Consider the following 21929-nt stretch of genomic DNA (forward strand, 5'->3'; position numbering starts at 1 on the left):
CATGAATAGCAGCCATTTGGTGATACAGAATTAGAGAACAAAGTTTACTGATGTGCTCTGGTGCAGCCAGAGTGATGCAGCCAAACAAAAAGCCAATTTAATTACAGCCTGAGACAAATTTTAAGCTGTTTTAGATTACAGCAGCAGCACAAAACAGGGATACCATACCAAAAATTTGTTCCTGAGGCAGTATTAATACTGCAGAAACATTGGGTTTACCAAAGCAACAGAATCATTGCATACACCCATGACAAGATCTAACACACATTAACCAAGACTTCCAGAGAAAGGGTAAAAGAAGGGGTGGAAGTTAGCTTTGTGCAGAAAACATAAGTGCCTATAAATCATGCTTTAATGCAGTACTTTAATTCCATCTAAATCAATAAAATAAAGCATAGAGGTTGTTTGCATCTAAGTCTGGTGCCAGCCCTCTGCTGGGGTTGAATTTGCTACTGAAGTTACAGAAGTGAGGTGGTAAAAGATGGTCAGTGGGGGACAGGTAAGGCACTACCACCTCCTCCCCAACACAAGCACAGAACGTTTGACGCGCAGACACAATGCTAAGGGGTGTTAAGAGGGACTGGAGCAGAGATGGAGGAATTATAGCTCTCATGACCACCACCAGTAAGGCTATTTCTGACTCCAATGAGTATGTCCAAGCATATGAACTCTGAACTATCTTTGTCACTTTTAGGTTTAAGATGTACAGATTGCAGAACCTAAGGGTATATAACTTTGAAGACTGTGACTAGGAAGACAAAAAAGTTCAGTCTGTCTTTTTCTGTAGCATTATTCAGAAATAACTGCACCCCTGTCCCAAGAAGAAAAGCAAGAGAGCTGAGGAAGCCCATAACACTGTAAAACCATCTTCCTAGCAATAGTATATGAAGTAGAAATGAAAGCAGCTGCAAGAAAGCAACAGTGACAACAACAGGACCAAATCCTGTCTCTTGGCCAACCTCAGCATGCTGTGTGAAATAGCTCTTGCATACTGCTATCTCTTCCAGTCCATACTGAAGAATCTTTAGAGTTTTATAAATTTAGTCTTGGTCTTAAATATATATACACACACACAAAAAAACAACACAACATGCTTAAACGGGCTGCACTAAATATTCTGACACACTGCTCTGCTATCTGTTCCTTCTACTTGGCATCAAGACAGTTCCCACGAATAGCACACGTGGATAAATGGTCTCCTTAATTTTAAGGCAGCTTGCAAGAAAAACTGATGTAATATAGCAGCAATTATTGAACTGACATGAAAATCTAGACCAGCTGAGAAGTGTGACTAGGAGAGATGATGGTAAGAAACTTAGGAGGAAAGAATTATGTCAGTGCGAGGCCTGATGTTGCAGCCTATTAGTTTGGCAGAGCCAGACCATCTAATGGACCTGCCTTGTTCACATTTGCGTTTATCAGGAGAAAAACTCAGAGCAAGCAAAAGGAACTTCAAAGAAGTTGTTAGGCTGAAGAACTTTTCATGGCAGATGCTAAAAGCTTACACAGATTCAAAACCCGACTTTACAAATTCAGGAGAAATACGTGATTATAATTAAAAATCCATTAATGAGCTGCATAGAAACATTCCATCTTTGGCTTAGGAAGCCTTCAGTTCATGAACCACTGAAGGTAGCAAGAGCATTCTGGAGAGCCATTTTATGTTTTCTCTGCTCTTCTTCTCTACGCCACATATTCAGTCTTGGCAATCTTGGGACAGGATACTGGGCTAGATGGACCCGTGATATGACTTGGTATGAGCAGATTTATGTTTTTATCAGTTACTTTCAAAGTAGTGTATGCATATGTATACACACATCTCCCATATCCTTTCAAGGAGGCCAGAAACCAAACAACAAAGAATCAATTAGAAAGTCTCATATGTGCATCCCAAGTACTTATCTTACAAGTTCTCTGTCAGGCAGGCAAAATTTTAAACAGTTTGACTGGAAGAATGATTTCCTTATTTTACAGGATCCTAGCATTCTTAAAATCAAACTTATAAATATGGAGCATTCCTTGTGGAAATCTCAAGCATTTATATGAGATCTTTCCTATGTTAGTTTATTTCAGTCTCAGTATAATGGGTTAGCAGTGCTCAAAATACAGCCAAACTTAAACAAACATCAAGTTGAAAACTCATCAGATGCAAGGTGGTTATTATAGAGCAGAACAAAGCTATGGAGGTCTGTCTCACCATCTTACTAAAGGTCCTGGATAGCCTTAAGTGTCTTTATCTCACTGTTGAAGAATTGCAATATATCACTTTATTTCAGGACACATCCTCACCTCTGGAAGCCTACAAATTAAAACAATTAGAACAAGTGAAGTTTATTCAAACTGCTGTAGCCCAGGACCTTCATTACTTGATCAAAGTGTTGCCCACATCACGAACAAGGGATCCCCTTTAATAGCAGATCCCAAGAGTGTTTTAGACAGCTAATGCAAACTACAGATTTTTAGGTGAGATGAGGCTTGCACAAAAACAAAAGAAGCAACCCCAGTAAGCCACAGTCTAGAAATCAGATTGATCTCTCTTTCCAATACTTGAATGGCAGGAAGTAAAAAAAAAAAAAAAAAGTTGTTGTGAACAGAATTTAGGTATAATTTAGCTGTTCCCACCACGAATATTGGTTTAAAAGATCCCACAAAGAAGCAAGTTTACCAGCATTAGGCCAAAATGAAACTGACAGGGCAGGTAATAAGAAAGGAATACAGTAAGTAGGATTGGGAGTGCTTAGAAGAAAAAGAACAACAGCAGGGTTTCCAAGTACAGCTGAGCAGCAGAATTGGGGCTCAGTCAACAGTGCCATTAACTGCAGGCACTCAGTGTCACTCACTATGTTACAAACTTCATCTGCTTCCACACAATACCAATTTTCAAAATTAAACCCGTCATGTGAAAACAACAAAAAAAAAAAACTTTTTTTTTTTTTTGTATAAGTAAGTTCCACCGTGCACCAGCATTCTTTTATTAGGATAGAAATGCATATAATAATATACGAAACAAGTTGATTAAAAGAAAATACAGTGTACTGCACTAACAATGCTTCAACCCTAGAATATATCATACCTCCTGCTGAACTTGAAAGAGCAATCTAAAACAAGCCATACGTTAGGGTCGGTCTGACAGCAGGAGCTCGAAAGGTTCTGAATTGTTCCTTGTAGACACACATCTTCCTTCATTGCCTGCTTCTGCTGTAGCAAATCCTGCTCAGAGAGCAGGCTCGACTCCTAGCAGTTGTGGCTTAAAGTCTCCTCTGTGACATATTCTTCTCATAAGCATGCAAGGGCACCAGCTTTAGACATTCTGAATTTGCTATTCAAAGCATTTCTGTAAAATAAACAAAATATCTAAAGGTGAGGTTGCAAGATACTGGGAACTATTTTTCACCTTTGAGAGGCTTCTGTTTCATGACTGTGAAGAAGTGATGTAAATGTGATCAGGAAAAACACATAAAATCTGAAATGCTGTGATCGAGACAGGCAGCTCCAGATTTTCTGCTAACCCCGGGCTGCACTAAAGGGAATGTAATAAATACGATAGCAGACGCCCCTTGACAGCACTATTACCACTAGCTGGTTATGCAGCCAACCCAATGCAGTTTGGCCCCCGCAGTGCCTTTGAAGGATCAGAGCACGAAGGAAAACAAACCCCCTCCACCCGTGAGCTCACACTGCCAGGTACTGTACTAGTGCACAAAGCAGTCAGCCACAGCAATGGTTTCTGTGCCAAACCCACCTATCTACAGGGAGAATCAGCACAGTTAATTACGGCAACAAATCATTAGGAACGTGCAGCAGAAACTGCCAGCAGTGCGGGTGCTCTTACATGATCCTAATCCTCTCCCACCACCAGTCTCAGCTGCAGAGCTCAGAAAATGGGGAGAAATGGGACTTGGAGAGGGAAGTCTGTTACTTTCTTCCAGTCTCTCTGACCAAGCTGCTCGGATTTTTGATCAGAAAACTAAATACAGCACCAGGAAATCTCTCTTGCATCATAACCAACTTAAACCTCTAGTGATATAACAGACAGGCATCATGGTCTGCTTACAATAAATAAATTTAACTGCAGGTAGATACACTTAAGCTGCAAAGTCAATATAGATCACTATTTGCAAAGCTTGAGTAGTCTGCTGGTTGATGAAATAAATATTTCTGAAACAAAGCAAAAGCTAGGCAGAGGTTATACTTCTGGTGTCGCTTGGCCTGCACCTGACACCCCTTGGACATCACGTAAATTTTCATTCCACTTCTGGAAGACAGGGAAGGAAAAATCATGTATTTATAGATCTGCCACTTGGATTTCAAGTTGCCAAGAGCTTTCTGAAATTTAATAAAAAATCAGAGTAAGTGAGGTAGCTGACACTTGCTGCACTGATACATCACATTAGACCAAATGAGACCATGTGGGACAAAATTTTCCTGGCTTCCAAGCCCACTGCTGATCTCAGCAGAGACTGTTTGTAATTACACAGAAGAGATTTCCTGGGACTGACGGAAACATTTTATCATGCCAGCTGCTAGCCACTTAAATCACCTCTCTACAGCCCTCCTTTAACTATTTCTTCCATTTTTCTGGGAAACTGTCTGCCCTGGTTGGAGCATGCTCAGAGGAGCACGTTTAACCTTCTTTTACCTCCTATTTTCCGCAAATCTACAGTTACATCCTCTGATCTGCAGCCTTAACATTTTTTTTTTAGTTTGCAGACAGATGGTGAATTGCTCAAAGGTGATGTCCTCACGGCTGACCCACTTTTTCTTCTCCCCTTGGGAAATCCCAATACATTCTCGACCATATTCAATGGTTCTAAGCTTTTTTTTTTCTCCTCCTCAAAGACAAAAGCACCCAGGGATGTAAAACTTACTCTGAGACTCGAAGCTCAAATGTCATTGTTATTTGAAGGGCCTACAATATGATTCTAGAGGAATTTGTTTCCTTCATAATTGATCTAAAGATAATAGTAACAACAAACACAATACCATCGAGGCAGATAGCAGCTGTAGCACACACCTGTTTCTCTCTGTGACTGAACATCCTAGAAAGACACATGAAAATTCTTGTATATGCAAGCATGCTCTGTTTAATTCTGTCTGCATTGCTGCAAGAGTCAGTTTCCAAGGAGAAATGGTGTTACTAAGCTCATGGAAGTTTTACAAGCTGGCCTCAATTGCCTCTATATAAGCCATTTCCACATGTATCTACGATGCTATCCAGTCCACAACTGTCAGCATGTGCTTCCCATCTCCCAGCCCATGCAAACAATCATTTCCCACCCATAAACCACAAGAACAAGTTTTCTTATTTGTTGAGTTTAACAGCGCTATGACTTAGGCATGCGTCTTCTCATTCTGCTATCAGACCTTTCAAAACATTACACCTGATCATTGTGCTTGAAAGAAGAATCTCTTGAATATTATTCTCAAAGGAAAAAAAAAAAAAAAAAAAAAGAAAGAAAGAAAAAAGGAATAATAATAATAATAAAAAACTTCAAAATCTGTTCCTCGGGGCAGATTCATTGTAATAATCCATATTTGTACTTTGATCCTCAATTTGCCAATGCTTTGCCAGGTAACTGGATCCTGAGAATTTCCTATTACAGAATACATACGGTTGTATTTTGTGTCTTTACTATAAAAAATATTTTAACTCAATCCATAACTGTATTCAAGTAATGGAAAACAAAATTTATACCTAAGCTGGCAAAAGCTCACAGTTTTTCAGACAGATCTCAACCTGAAATGGGTAATTACGCCTTCTGTGTTCAATGTGCCAGGGCAGGCTGGCTACCAGAGAACACTTCTAATAATACTCCACAGACACAACAATCACTGCTTCGAGTCCAGCCTGGGCTCTTTGTAGTGGGGGAAAAAAATAACGAGAATTGCACCACAATCAGAAACGCAGATGGCAAGGTTAAAGAAAATTTGCTTGGCAAAAAAAGCAACTATACTGAAATATCAGCTTCAGAGTTGCCATCAATCTTGAAATAGGTTGCACAGACCTACATGTGACCAGATAGCGCTGAAGCCTAGAACTTAACTTAAATGCCTCCTGCCTTTTCCCCCAAGCCATCAAAAGAGTAAGAAATCACTTTGCTGCCTTCCTTTTGAATTCGTCTTTTACCCTTTTTTCCTCCTGCTCAATGTACAAAGGCCAGTAAGCTTCATCTTTGCTTGATGAGCAACCACTCTTTCTAGACAATGAGATGAAAGAGTCAAGAAAAACAGAAAGAAGAAGTGCATCTTACACAAAATACTTCTTAGCACAACCAAGCTCAGGCTCAGACACCTCGGACTAAGGCCTACAGGTCATGCCAACAGAGCACATTGCTGCAGGGAGCAGCAGGAAATAGTGGGACAACTCTGTCCTTGCCTACAACTGGACAGACAGACATTGGAGTCAGGAATAGGCCAGCATCCACACCTAATGGTCACTAAAACGATGGAGATGAAGAAGGGCTGAAGGATGCCTTCCTAGTCACTTGAAAACTAAACTCTTTACAATGCAGGTATCTTATCCAAAAGGCAAATGGAAGGCAAATTCATTTAGCATAGAAGCATCCTCCTATGAAGTAAATTTAAGAGACTGAAGGGCTCCTCCTGCCTGACTCATTTTCCTCCAGAAGCTGCGAATTGTTGTTTCACTGGAGTTTTCTTTTCCTAAAGGAAAGCAACTAGAGCAAGGGAGGTGGCAGATTCTAGATCCCTTGCTCTTTTCAGATCAAGGCTAAACACCTTTCAAAAGGCGTGCTTTAGCTACTGTAAATTTTACTAAAACCCAAACCCACATTTTTGGGTGCCAAGACACTACTGAATGAAAGTTGACAATCAATGGAAGCAGCACAGTGGTTACAGTGTGTTACCTACAGTCTACAAAGATACACTGATTCTGGATCCACAACTTCAGGTTCCTGCTTCACCACTAAAAGCTACCTGCAGCGAAAAGAAAGAGCTCTCTCCTCAAGGTTATTCTCTTCAAGGTTATTTCCTTGGCTTTGAGCTACTTGAACTGGTTCGTTGTAGGGTCAGTCAAATGCAAGCACCAGCATAATGCAGGAGTGGCACCTCAGATCCAGTTCAGCTTCAGTCAAGCTGTGCTCTGTGTTTATTTTCACAGCACCAAGTCCTCAGCCTACCATGAAACCACAGGGCTCAGCCATTTCTCCTTCAAAGCAGCCAAGTAACTGCCTCAAGACAACCTCTTTTCCAAGGAAAGCAAGATGCAAGAAACCAATTACTTTTGATAACTTACTTGCACAACCCCTAAACCAGTACATTTTAGAGTCCAAAGCATCCAGATTCTGTGTAAATAAATTGAGACAAGGCCAGCTGCGTGCCTCTGGACAGATGCACCCCTACCTCACAGGTACAAAGCATTGCTTTTTCACGTTAGGGATGGATGAACTGCACAAACTGGGGTTTGGGGAGGAGGAAGAAGGAATTTCAGATACACTCCTGCCTTCAGGCTACGTTCCCACCATCAGTGAATGCCAGGGAGGGAAAAACATCGTGTGGCAATAGGTCTTTGTGCTGACTGGCAGCGATCCTGTTGGTGACACCTCCTCGCTGACCCCTTGCGCCAAGAACAGCCACTCGGATCTTAGGCACACCAACAGCTGAGCTTGTGAGGTAAAAGCACAGTGTGACAACCTGCCTGTCACCAGTGCAAGAGCAGCACGCTGAGCCCTGGAAGACAGATTCTCATGAAGAAGCTGAGGTGCCATTTGATTGAGATCTATACCACCAAGATCATCATGGAGTAAGTGAACAAGAAATGACCGTTCACTGCTTTTTCCAATGCATTAAGGAAGCAGCAGCATGCAACTCCAGTGGCATCACACCAGCCAGAAGCTGGCAAGCATCATGTCCACGGCTTTTGGTGGCAAAAAGGCCAAGAACGATAACCTAGGTTACCTAATTCTGCAATGGGGGAAGGAAAAAGACAAAATGTTATAAGCACAAAAACAAAACAAACAAACAAAAACACCAAAGAGTGCTTTCAGCGGTATGTCATATTGAAATGGGACCTTTTCGGGTGAAACAGGTCTCATAAAGAAGCTGGGGAATTACAATGTATAGATTCAGGGAAGCACATTTAGGAAGTTGCTGAAGGGACTGCATTCCTGGGCACTCCAACGAACAAGGTATGGCAAAAGAAGGTCAGGTCACTCCAGTGGAGGAATGGCATACGTACAAAAGAAAACAGTGGACTTAAAGGAGATAGGTAAATGAATTGTATCGAGCCTAAATTCTAAGATGTAGCAGCAAAACTACCCCATTGACCCTCTGACCAGAACGATGCAGCAACTGTGGTTTGCTGAGGGAGAGCAGAGGAGCTGCGAAGGGCAGCAGTGGGTAACTTCAGCTGCCTTTTGGTGATCAGGTTTGTAACTCAATAGTAGCTCAACTTTGTTCAGTAAGAGGAGAAATATGCCACCCTAAGGAAAAAAAAATCAAATCTTTGGCCAGAGCAACCTCTGTTTTGTTCTTTAAGTTGCTTGATTTTAATTCTAATTGGCTTATTTTACAAGCAAAAGTCTTTTAAAAATAGAATATACACAGAAAGGAAGAAAAAGGGATGTATTTTTCTACATTAAATGTAAAATCATCAAGCAAAAAAATATCAAAGAGCTGGAACAAACTGCTAAAGATGAACGTTATGTATTTTCCACACATACTTGACCACAGAGCAGCCAGCCAGTCTGCTGCATGACAGACTGACAAGGAATAGAAAGTCTGAACAAAGACAGATGATGCCAAGGATTTTTTATACTTTGTTTTAAAGAGCTTTGCAGAGGATCTGGAAATCGGTCTTACTTCTTCACCAGACACGTTCAGAGAAGTGAAAATGAGAATTAAAACTAACCAGCAGGCAGGCAGATGGGAGATGCCATGACATTCAGACCTATAGGAAAGGCTAGGTGTTTTCAGATGACTAGACAAGCGTGCAGATAGGGCCATCTCTCTGACAACAGTGTATCTGGAGAGCCAAAACCTCCTGGTGTGCTACCAGACAGACCAAAGGCCTTAAAAATTAAGATTTCTCAGGATTAAACCAAAGTCTCTCTAAAACTAGTAACCGGTTAAAAGAGGGGAAAGCAAACAGGAATACATAGCAAGGTTTCACAACAGTTATCACATAAAATGACACACCCTGTGCAAAATTATTCAGGATAACAAATAAAAAGACTAAAAAACAGCAGACTGCAACACCAAGAAGAGTGCAGCTAGGAAAAGCATGTTATATGTGTCATTGGTAGGAAAAGGACAGGAGCAATAAGGGATTTTAGCCTTCCCAGGTGGGTTTATGATCCTACAGTTGAAGTCTTTTCAGTAGAAATCAACTTTCTCCTTATCTGTTTGGCAGTCTCTTTCTATCTCATGGGTAGGCCACCACAGCTTCTCCACTTACAGCCTCTGGGCTGATGGTGAGCCTTGGAACATTTCCTATCGCATGGACAGCGAGGAATCCACTTCCATCTGTCACGGCTGACACTAAATCTCTTTCTTTAGTCTAGGCTGCCCTTTTTCTCAGAAAAAAAAAGAAAAAAAGAAAAAAAAGAAAAAAAAAAAAAAGGAAATCTCTGCCCAGCAGCTCTCCCTCTGCTTCCCATTGTCCCTATATGGCTGGAGTCAGCCCGTCATCTGCAGTCTGTTCCTTTTATATTGTTCACCAAATTAAAGGTGACATGGCTTGACACCGAAAGGAAAGGCTTTCCAGGCACATCTTATTTGATTACACCTACAGTCCATCACACAGTCAGTATCTTCCTTCTCAACCACAGAAGGGACCCTTTTCCATGCAAACACCTCTTGAGGAGCGAAGAAGACTTAATGGAAGGCAGTGGGGAACTGGGTAAAACCAAAAGGGATTGTGAGCCTAATGAAAATCCTACTCTGGTAGTGATTTTTTTTCCATATAAAGCCCAATATATTGATGCTATTTGCTTTTCTCCAAAAAAAATTTGAAAAGTTCACATGAAACTGCACCTGATATGCACTGAGATCTAAAATCACACTGCTATTCCTAGAGTTCCCATATTTACTGGGATAAATGCAGCAGGTCTCAATGGCGTGATACATATTCCACTATTGGGGAAAAGACCATGATCCTGCATGACACAAAGGAGGGCTGCCAATGTCCAGCTTCTGTCTTGTAAGGCTCCTACAGGCAGGGGAGCCTCAGCCAGAATTCAGACACAAAAGTGCATAAATTACATCATCTCCATCATCTTCCACCTCTCTTTCCTAATACTTCAATAAGTGTCTGACCAATTTCCCCATTCTTCCTCTGCCTGAGGGAAGGAAGCTTTATAGCAGGCCTTTCTTATTTCTGTCTTCCAAAGCAATCGTGGTACTTATTCCAACTGGACAGTGTCTCAAAATGACACTTTGGGAGATTTCAGGATGTTTCTGGGGAATATCCACTTTTTTTTTTTTTTTGAGGGAAGGTGGGAATGAAGCACTAGTCGTACCCATTCTTTTATCTTCTTCAGCAAACCAGCTGAGCTTAAACATTGGCAAGTGCTTCAACAATCACACCAGCAAATCTTGGGCTATGCCTTGCAACGTTCAAAGGAGGAGAAATCAACAAAGTCAACAAGCCACTAAAAATACGAGAATAGTCTACAAAGCCCCTAGGGACTCTGTAGAGACATACTGTTCTAGGAGGTCCTATTTTCTGTCTTCTGCTCTATTCACTGTTTTCAAAGTGAACCAATGTTACTGGAAGGTCATCATGGAGCTCTGGCAAATGAATCTAATCTAGGACCTTCCCAGGAAGCCATTCCCACAGAGTTTACCTGGAACCCGTATACAGACACATACTTAAATAAGACCAATGTAGAAAACTGACAGGACGTGACTGAAGAGGTGAAGCCATAGCAAGATCCATCAGAGAGTACTGGGCTATCTAACAAGCTGTAAGACAATGTGGCAATCTTTCCGTAAGAGAAGGCAAGAAACCACAAAGGAATCACAGCACTTAAAGAAGGATTTGGCTCTTCCTGGATCTGTCTGATCACTCCTGCTCTGGAAAACATCAAGTACCAACAGCTTCCATCAGAGGAGGGTTTCATTCTGCCTGTTCCAGCATCGAGACGTAGTTGGCTTCACCACCACACTTCCTTTCAGCACCAAACATTGGGGTTGAAATGGAGAGGAAAGGGAAAGGAAATCAATACATGGGCTGAGATGGGGGGCACTTCATTAGCATCAACCCTGGAAGCTGTTGAAATACATTTCCTACACCAGAGAAAATCATTTCTAGAGGACCAAGAACACTGATGGATCTGATTTTGTTCTTGCTAACTATTACAAGAAAAAAATATATATATCCCTGAGACTGATCCTGGCAAGAACTGACCTAAAAGGAAATGTTAATTCTGGTGTTTTTCTTCACCGGACAGAGAAGATGCCCATTCTTGAAGGAATGAAACTATCACAAAGCATGCAAAAGCACAGAGAACACAGAATTTCCAGCAGTGGACACCACATATGCCAAGGAGCATCGTGTCTCAAAAGTTTCTGACTTCATGTGCATCTGTATGAAAATGCCTTTGACATGGATGATCACAAGCACATAACCAAAAAAAAAAACACATAATTCGTAGCCCACGCCTATTCCACTGAGAAAGTCTCAAAATAAGTTGGTAGAGTGAAATGTGGTGAATAACTACTACTAGTTCTGATGCTTGTGGATTGTCATAGCACCTGTAAGCTTCAGCGTTGAGCTAGCAGGTAGCATACCCTATCTCACACACAGCATGAGGTTAAACTCTTTCCTACAAAGAAAAAAATCAGATACTCAAAGATCTCTGTTGTGATTCACTGTGAAGTTTATTGCTAAAAGGTAGCACTTCCAGTGACAGTACAAAGAACATAAAGAAATGCATATGCTGTGGTAAAATCAGGAAATCTTTCCTTCCATCAATCAAATTACCTATACCTCCTCCTTGCAAGCCTATGGAAAGTGAAAAATGTAGGAGAATGTTAAATGTACACCTGGTTTGGGCCACTCCGGAACACCACAGCAGCACATACTGAAATCCCACCCAAAAAAAACACAAGGAACTGAGCAGGCACCACACCGACAGGTATCAAAATCCCCCAAAACCCACAAGGAACTGAGCAGCGACTGGCTCAGCAGACCCTGGAGGGGCAGCGCCAGTCGGTGGCCCTCGGCTCGCCGGTTCCTCGTGCTGTACGAGACGTGCTTCAAGGTCATGGTGGTCGTCTTGGACGTTGGTGGTGGGTCTGAGACGAGGTACGGGGTGGGTACCGGGTACCTTTTTGCTATGTATGTGTGGAAGCCGAGTGACCGCGGGCAGAGTCGCCGACACAGCCTCGTGTGCCACGCGCACCACGGCACGAGGCTGGCGGCTGCAAAGCTGCCTCGGGCACCATCGTGCGCCAAGCACCGAAATCTCCTCATGTAGGGGAAAAAGCCTACAGAAGAGGAATCCTCCAACCCCAGCGTTACCCCGGGACATCGCAGCGGAGCTCCGTGCCCCAAACCGAACAAAACCCCAATGGGTTCTCCACCACCACCCGCCCATCCCTCGCACCAGGCAGAGCGCACACGCCCGCCTGAGCCACGGGCACGCTGCTACGGGGCTGGGGGGCACCACGATGCCCCCTGAGCCCCTAATCCCCCATGCCCAGGCCGTGTGCCCCCCACCCGCGGTGCCCTCGCCCCCCGCCCTGCCCCTCCCCGCGCCTCGCCCCTGGACCGGCACCGCCGGGACTCGAACCCGTGGCCCCGGGAGCCGCCCCCCCCACCCCTCCCCTTTCCGCAGCCCCTCACCTGGGGCCGCCCCGCCTCCCCCGCCGCCCGAGGTGGCCGCGTCCGCCCCTGCACTGCAGCTAGCGGCACCCCCCTCCCCCGCCCCTCTCGGCAGATGGTTCGCCCCACCCCGTCCCGCCTTCTGATTGGCGGCGGGCGGCCGTCACTCCTCTTGGGGCCCGCCCACCCCGCGGAGCACGCTGGGAAACCGAGTCCCCCGCCTTGCTCCTCCAGCCCGCAGTCCGGAGGGGCGGACTACAAATCCCGCGCTGCCCCGCGCGCAGCACCGGAGCGGCCCGGCCCGGTGCTGGCCCGCACCCCGCGCCCCCCCCCCCCCACCCCCAGCGGGCGAGCGAGCGGGGCGCCCCCCCCCCCCCTTTACTCCGCCATCGCCCACCGCGGCCTCCGCCGCCCTCCCCGCCCCGGCTCACCTGGCCCCGCCGCCTCCCGCTGCGGCCGGCGGAGGCAGCGCACGCCCCGCGCCGCCAAGCGCGGCTTCACCGATCCCGGTGGCGCCGGGCTGCGGTCGCGGGGCGGTTGCGGGGCGGCCCCGGGCGCATCGTTTGCTCGTCCCCCCCCCCCCCCCCTCACGGAGAGGAGCCGCGGCGAGGCGGCGGGATTCGCCCACAATGCACCGCGCCGACGGCAGCCCTGACATCACCCGCGGGCCGCCCCCGCCGCCACGGCACCGCCCCGGGACCGCCCCGAGCCGCCGCCGGCCGGGCTGGGGCTCGGCACCGCCACCGGCACCGCCACCGGCAGCGGAGCCCTCATCCTTTAGCCCCCTCGCAGCGCTTGGGAGCGGCACCGGCAGCGCCACTGCCTGCCTTTAGGGTGGGGTGGAGCACTGCGGGGGGCCGGGACCGGCACCCCACTGCTGCACCGGGGCCGGTTCCTGCGCTGCCGGGGATGGGGATGGGCTCAGCTGGCCAAAAAACGGGCACGGCGGCGGTGTGGCCACGGGGGCAGGGTCACCCCTGTCCCCGGTCACCCCCTGTTCCCGACCCGGTGTACTAAACCGTGACCCCAAACCGGAGCAGGACCCCCCGCCCCATCTCACGCCGCCCTCATGTGTCCCATAAGCACACGCCTCCAAAATCCCCACACACCTCCAAAATCCCCACACACCTCCAAAATCCCCACACAGCTCCAAAATCCCCACACACCTCCAAAATCCTCACACGCCTCCAAAATCAGCCCCCCACAACCCAGGCTGTGGTGCTCCCCGTGTGGGACATGCCTCCCAGCCATGATTTTCCCCCTCCTGGAGCAGCGCGCCGGGGCTGTGAGGGACCCATCTCTCTCTCTGATCCTTTTGGGTGGCCTCCAGGCCCCCTTTTCAATACCCAACCTGCTGCCGTGGATGTCTTTGGCACGCCGCTCTCCCAGGCTGCCTTCCAGACATGCCTGAGGGCCTCATAGAGCTTTCCCATGGAGGGATGCACCTCGGGGAGAAACTCGTGGCCAGACACATTCAGCTCTTTCTACCTGCATGTCCTGCTGCCAGCAGCCTTTTCTATAGGGAAAATGAGCCCACAAGGCCGAGAGCAGGGTACTCACAGCCCAGCAGGAGGGAGGACCACGATGGTATTTTGAGCAAATTTGCTGATGGCAAATTTGTGGATAGGGGCGCAGGATAGGGGCGCAGGATATCCAAGCCACCGTTGGGATCTCAAGCTCTCATCTCCGTTTGACTGGCTCCTAAAGTTGGCAGTATGCATACAGTTGTGAAACAGTCCTTTCCGCACTCTTTAGCCCTAATGTCTAATCTGTGGTGGTTTGCAAAGGAGTTTCTGTGCTTGCAGGGATACGTTACATTAGTTTTGTGGCAATGCAATTTAGTTTTGGAAGTTGTCTTGCCCTTTTCTACATCCGTAGCCTCCTTCCTGCATCCAGAGGAGAAGCTGTGAAGCTTGACGTCACAAATCTCTTACGCAGAATATAAACCCCACAAAGTTAAGGTAGTTGTTCATCTTGGACGGGGTACGTTTGAATCCAAAACTCATCTTTAGGATAGAAGCAAGCTCTTTATTAAGCTCTTTCTGTTAAGAGGAACGTGAGTCTTTCTCACTTTTCTGGAGCACAATTCAACAGAGCAGTCAACCATTTCTTTAGCTTTGAAGGTGCTGAAATGGACCCTGGGTTAAAAAGAACCGGTTCCCAGCCTGCCTCGAAAGGCTTAGGTTTAGTGCTAAAATGTGCGTTTCCTTTCTGGTATGTGAACATCCTAGCCTTAAGATTTTCAGTACTCAGTCGCGGTCCCCAGACTCTCATGTTTTGAGAGGGATTGTACTCCCCTTACCTAATGGGGGAATCCTGTTTTTGTGCCTCAAGGGTCAATGGTGTAAGGCACTTAGAAATCATTGTGGATTGTGGTTGTTGTCAATTGCCACGGAAATTAAGGCCGTGCAAGTACCTTCTACCCCTTCTTCTTCCCTTTCATTTGTTGTCCGGTTACTACTCAATATTACACATTTGGTGAGATGTCCTAAAAAAAAGCATTACGTCCTAATGTTAACAACTCTCTTGTTTTTTCTTTCTCTAGGTCTGCCAGTAACTGACAAGGTAGAAAGATGACCTTTTCTTTTTCATTCTTGTGAAGTTAGAGGTAGTGCCCATTTAAACTGTGGCTGAGGCTCTGCGATGGTGCAAGTCTATCTTACTCCTTCAAATTCAGTGATGCTGCCGGAGTTTTCAGTAATGAACTTTGAAGGATTCAACCACTCTAAAGCTTTTGGACAGTGGCAATTATCTGAAAACATTCCTACAGGTTTATCTTCTTCGTCTACGTTTGTTTGCTCTCTCCATCTCATTCAAAGCAGTCAGGACTGGTTTGCTTCCCCCTTCTCTGGAAATTTGCACTAGGAACCATTGTTAGAGTCAGAATCCTGATCTGAGAGCACGATGAAAAATGTTGCACTCCAACTTGGACATTGGAGAGGAAAATGTTCATGTATACATCAGTATGGTACTCAAACAGCTGCTTACACCTTTTAACTTTTAAACCTGAGAAGCAACAGGTAGTTTCTACGTTGCCCTTGGGGATAGTGTACTCTTCTGTACTTTGCTTCTATACAAACAGCTCAAAATTTTAAAGTCATGTTGTCGCTCATACCACCAAACAACCTTGCACAGCATTACACGTTCCCCCCCGCCCCCAGACAGATCTTGCCCTGAATGCGAGACCAGACAAGGAAATAATGCCGGCACGTAAAACTAACTCGTAAATACATCTCTTTTAGGCTTGTTTTGTTTTGATGCTTTGTGGGGCTTAGCTGTACTTCAGTGAGAAGAATGTCTTCTGGTGTGAACTGAAATTATACCTCTATGCCACAATGTCCCTCTATTTTTTTTTTTTTTTTGGTGAAGGGGGGGTTGGGGAGGGGAGAGGAGGGTGTTGATAATTCCTTGTGGACACCTGAAGGAGTTGCAAAATAATAAAATTTAGGTGAAGGAAAAGTTCCTTCTCTTAATTTTTGTCGTTGTTGTTTTTCTTTTCCATCTGGTCATAAAATGAAGGTCCCATTTTCTGGCTTTTGGCAGAGTGCAAGCGTGCTGAAACCGTTCACGTTACGTAGACTGTATTTGTCTGAAATGATAATATCATACCTATAGTCTGCTGCAGGCTCAAAAGCAGCCTATGCCTCCTGGACTGTTTTATGCCTTTGCTTTTGTTACTACGCCCTTGTAAGTCTTCAACAGGGAAATGAAATTACCCTATACAGAGGAAACACCATCCAGAAGAAACTTCAGGTGCTAGGGTCTGAATTTTCACTGAAACCAAAGGCAGGGATCTTCCTGATGTGAAGAAAGGGGCTTTAATCTATCCTGGTTTGTTTACTAATGAAGGAGCGTGAAAGAGATGCAAGTCCTTGTCTCTGAAGAGGAGGTGAAGGAACAGCTAGTGCAAGGAACACAAAATTCAGTTATGCCAAACTAACAGGTGGTTGTATCCCAGCTTGGAGACGGCAACACAGAATCACCTAGGTTGGAAGAGACCTCCAAGATCACGTAGTCCAACCTCTGATGTAACACTAACCAGTCCTCCACTAAGCCGTATCCCTAAGCTCCACACCTAAACATCTTTTAAAGACCTCCAGGGATGGTGACTCGACCACTCCTCTGGGCAGCCCGTTCCAATGCCTAACGACCCTTTTGGTGAAGAAGTTTTTCCTAACATCCAGCCTACACCTCCCCTGGTGCAACTTTAGCCATTCCCCCTTGTCCGATCACCAGGCACATGTGAGAACAGACCAACCCCCACCTCGCTACAGCCTCCTTTAAGGTATCTGTAGAGAGCGATAAGGTCGCCCCTGAGCCTCCTCTTCTCCAGAGCGAACAATCCCAGCTCCCTCAGCCGCTCCTCATAAGACTTGTTCTCCAGATCCCTCACCAGCTTTGTTGCCCTTCCCTGGACTCACTGGAGCCCCTCAATATCCTTCTTGTAGCGAGGGGCCCAGAACTGAACATAGTACTTGGGGTGCGGCCTCACCAGAGCCAAGTACAGGGGCACAATGGCTTCCTTAGTCCTGCTGGCCACGCCGTTTCTTGTACGAGCCAGGATGCTGTTGGCCTTCTTGGCCACCTGAGCACGCTGCTGGCTCATATTCAGTTGACTAGCCACCAGTACTCCCAGGTCCTTCTCTGCCAGGCAGCTTTCTAACCACTCAGATGGCTTTTCCAACCATCTTCAAACTTCCAGATCTAGAGGAACGCTTTGGCTGCAGCCTAAAAGCCACGTGCATGTAAGCTGCCGCAAGCCAGCCGACCTTCCTCCCATGATCTGCCAGGAAACAGCAATGTAGGCACGTAACCAAATTAAAGCCAAAACTTGCAGCCCAGTCCTTGACCTGAATAGTGAGTGAGGATCCGGAGCCTGGCATTTATGCGTGATAGCTTCTACGTAGCCGAAGTAAATACACCCCAGGTGCCCTGAGCTGGAGGACTTAAAATGTGCATGGGGCACCAAGCACAAACCCAGCAGGATTGTTTTGGAGGAGACTGTCTTGGTCCTGGGTGCACTAAGAAGCCTTAACGGCTCCTACCAGCCTCACCGGGACTTCCCTGCCCACGGGCCCATGTGCCCTGTTAGAGATCAGTCTTCAGTCCCTGCCTGAGCAATGCTGTGCTGGTTTGCACATGGATCCTGACTTGCGGATAGGCTTCCTAACTTGCGCTTGGCCCTGTCTTGTCAGTATGGGCCTGCCAAAAGCCACAGGAAAATGCCTGACCCAGGCTACCATCACTGGACCTGATCCTCATCTGTAGAGTGACTTTCTGGCTCCACCTCACACCTGCTTCATCACCACAGACTTGACTGATGATTTGGGCTCCTGGTTGGATTTGGCAACCATCGCTGCATCCACCTTCCTGGGTACTTGGCCCTGGCTGGGGAAGGCCTTGCTGGCAGGGCTAACTTACCAAAATTAGAGCAGGGTTTTGTCCAGGCCAGTTTGGAAGATCTCCAAGGATGAAGAGACCAGCAGGTCCCTCCCCTGGAGAAGGTTTCCCATGCTCAGTCAGAATTATATTGTAATTTGTGTGTCTGGCCTTTATTGAAAGGATGGAGAACACAATATTACTTGATGAGCTGACGTGGAAATCAAGCAAGAGCTGGAAGCTTCCTACTTTTCTCAGTCTTTTTCCCCAGACAACTGTTGGCTCATGAACGTGCCTCTGCCACATCGACACCAAGCCCAGGGCATCACTACCAAGCTGGAGGGGACAGAAGAGTTTGGTGCTGAAGCCTTCTGTCCCTACTTGTGGTGGGCAGTCCCAAGAGGAGGCTGGCATGATGGAGAGGTTTATCAACTAGGAGTTTCAGGTACAAAGCACACAGCAATACTAGTGTGTACGTGGCTCTGTAGTTTTGCCTGTTTTTGCCTTTTCCTACCTTTCTTTGTGGGGTCAGGTATCAGTTGTGTGCACACTAGGTGGGAAGACCATTGAAAAACATGGTTAGGAGTAGAACAGTTACAACAAATTCATGGGTTTCATTATCTTCTTACTCTCAATTTTAGGACATTAAAGGAAAAATGGGGACAAGCAATTGGGAAACATAACACAGGTCAAATACCTGCTTTGTAGCAGGGAAAAAGGGACGGAAAAAGACTGAGCAGAGTTTTTCTCATCAGCCCTTTGAAAGTCAAGACTGCATGTCTGAAGCCCAGTCTCAAAACTGCAGTTCCCAAGAGTAATATGGTTGTGTTGTGTTGGTTGGGGTGGGCTGCAGGCCAGCCTTCTTCCTCAGCTGCCCTGCAATAAAAAAGGCTTTCCACAACAGGGTTGCATGTGGAGCTTCCTAAAACTCTGTGTTATGACAGAATTGGGTATTTGATACAGGAATGCAGAGCAAATCTGTCAGAGGGTGTCATTGTGTGTGTCCATGGGATAGCTGTGCCCAGGAGTGGGGCACAAACAGAAATCCCCTAATATTCCTGATCTCCCAGGTTGCACAAGCCTGTGAAAGCAAGAGGTGGTTTGTGGGGTAAATGCAGAATGAACCCATGGAGAGGTGCTGTGGCATGGAGGCTGGAGCCGGGATAAGCCTCTTTGGTGGAGTCCCAGAGCTGCTGAGACTGAAGGCTGAGGCTTCAAACCATCTCCAGCAGGTCACTGATGGATGCAGAGAAGCCTGACTGCCTTTCTAGGACTCCAAATGCTACTTAACCCAGCAGGGATGAAAATCCTGTGCTTGAGTGTTTCCAGTTGAAGGTCGTGATCCTGCAAATACCTCTGCCTGTGTTTAGCTTTATGCTGGCACCCTGAGGACAGGATGCTTGCAAGCTGCATTGAGCAAGTCTTGTATTTATTGACAGGAATCAAAGATGAGGCCAATAAGTGACATTGTTGGATGTTTTAGTAGTCGGAATAGGAGAGGATTGGTGGATGCTGATTTTTTGTTTATTTATTTTTGGTGTGTGTTCATTAGTTTGTTTTTGTTTTTGCTACAGCTCTGATTAACAGATACCCATAGCCAAACTCACCCAATACTCACGCCGCTACTGGCTTGGTTCCTCAGTACTTGCCATGATGTCAGCATAAAAGACCCTTGATACATGCCAAGGGCTGCTAAAATCTCATGTTCAGTGAGGGTGCCTGGCAGGAGCAGGAGGCTGTCTCAGGAATCTTGGCTGCACCAGGGAATGAATCCCACTGCAGTGGTGGCCACAAGCCTTTGGGAGCTGCCTTTAAGAGGTTCATGGATCACAGTAAGTGGATGTCCCCAGAGCTGCTAACACCAGCATCACTGTTGGGACTTCATAATGCCAGGAGGGGCTTCTGAATGGAGAAATGCAATTCCGTAACTGCTTTTACCTAGCTCCAGCCTTTCCTGGCATACTCAACCACTGTACTTAATGAGAATTGCTGTAACCCTCATTTGCTTTTGAAAGTAAGCAGTCTGCTGTCAGCCTTCATCACCAGAAAGTCAGGGACAGGGAGGCATTAACAAAACCTCATCTCCCCTCTGCCCAGCTCTCTTCAAAGCAAGAATTTAGGGTTGTCCTTGTCCTGCCAAGCAGCCCAGCTGAGCTGGGAGATCAGGTGCTCTGCAGGCTGGATTGTGCCCGAGTTGTGCTGATGGTGGTCACAGCTTTCTTTGAGGAAAAAGACAGCCAAAACCTGAGGATGGAGGGTTGCCTGGTGAAGCATGAAAAAAAATAATAAAACTTCATGTTGGAAGAGGAAAATCAGTCTTATATGGAAGAAAATCAGAGAATGGCAGCATTCCCAGAAGATTTCAAGGTCTGCAGCAGCCTAGGCAAATTAAACAGCTAGTTTTTCAGGCCAAAGAATTTAATTTCATGCTCTGTTTTTTTGGACAACACTTCCCCCCCATTTCTATCTGCTGTTTTGTGTGTGTGTGTGTGTGAAAAGCTTTCATCTGAAATACTGGTTTATTTATTTATTTATTGCCTATAAGCAATTTTGATGGAAAACTTTTGAGCTACCCTAAGCAAACCAACCGAAAGCAAAACAACTCCCCATACTCCCATCTGGCACCAGGTGGCACACACACTATTGGTTATAACTTAGCACTTACCCAAAAAGAAACATTGGCGTTGAGAAGACAAGGAAGGGATACATAATTGCATTAGCAGTGTGACAATGCCAACTTTACAAGGAAGTTAAGGGTGTATTTAATCTTATGTGTTACCTATAAAACACAGCTGGAAACCTCAGAAGTGCCAGAAATCTGAGTCCTGATAAGGTCTATACTATTTACCTAGATAAAATGTCTGGTGATATTCCTAGGAAATCCAGAGAAAACACTACCTTGTTGCTACCACTGCCAGAACAAGCTAGAGCTTAGCACAAAGAATAGGTTAAAGTCGCTATTCTTGAATATGAAGTGTGCTTTGTCTGCCCAAATTCTGGAAATTCATTGAGGTGGCATTTAGGAAACACTCGATAGTTTGGCACTTCTTAAGGAATCCCAGACCTGGCTACGAGCTTTCCAACTATGTGCTGGGAGGCAGGGCCAGACCACCTAAGAGAATTACTGCACAGCAAAGAGGGCAGCGTTATGTGCAAAGAAGAAGGTCGGCGTTATCTGCTGCAAAATCTCAGCGCTCATTTTTGCGGGTCAGGGTTGAACCGTGTCTCTCAGTCCCCCTGGTGCTGTGACTGAAGGGAGGTGGAGGAGCACCGTGATACCAAAGCTGGGAGCTCCACGTTGTGGTAATAATGATGCTCGCAGAAAAAGAAAAGCCAGGAAAAAGAGGATGGAGACCTACCCTGTTTAAAGCTGTGAAAGCGATAAGGGGGCAGTGGTAGGACTCATGTCTGCGTGTGGGTTCAGAGGGGGTTCCCAGAGCTGTGTGGACACAGGGATGCATTGGGGTGAGCATCTCTTAGGGGGTTTTCTCCAGGACTGTGTGGTTGGTGGGTGCTTATGTGTGTGCAATGTGTGTCCCCGAGGCTGTCAGGGTGTCTGCCTGGCTTCAGGAGGGTTCCTAAATCAAGGCCCTGCACCTGGGGAGGAACAGACCCACACACCAGTCCGTGCTGGGGCCTGACTGGAAACACTGGGTGTTGTTGCCACCGAGCTGACCACGACTGACAACGGAGGCTGAGGACACCCAGCGCTGCCTCACGAGGGGGATCATCCTCCCCCTGTGCTCATCCCCAGCGAGGAGCT

At 46.3% G+C, this 21929-nt stretch overlaps 1 protein-coding gene across 3 annotated transcripts in view; it reads right to left on the minus strand.

The window, feature by feature from the left end:
* The window catches only part of TTBK1 (tau tubulin kinase 1), a 104136-nt gene extending 90860 nt beyond the window's left edge, over positions 1-13276 (minus strand). The window contains exons 1-2 of one of the 3 annotated variants that reach the window (XM_032183977.1): positions 3074-3334; positions 2198-2299 (exon numbers count right to left, since the gene is read on the minus strand). In XM_032183977.1, coding sequence (XP_032039868.1) covers positions 2198-2200 — 3 coding nt within the window. In that variant the 5' untranslated portion in view covers positions 2201-2299; positions 3074-3334. Of the gene's footprint in view, positions 1-2197; positions 2300-3073; positions 3335-12808; positions 12828-13218 lie in introns of those variants that run through there. The other 2 variants (XM_032183978.1, XM_032183979.1) reach the window with 2 other exon arrangements.
* Between the last annotated feature and the right edge of the window lie 8653 nt (positions 13277-21929).

Source organism: Aythya fuligula, chromosome 3 (genome assembly GCF_009819795.1).
Source record: "Aythya fuligula isolate bAytFul2 chromosome 3, bAytFul2.pri, whole genome shotgun sequence".
Lineage (NCBI taxonomy): Eukaryota > Metazoa > Chordata > Aves > Anseriformes > Anatidae > Aythya > Aythya fuligula.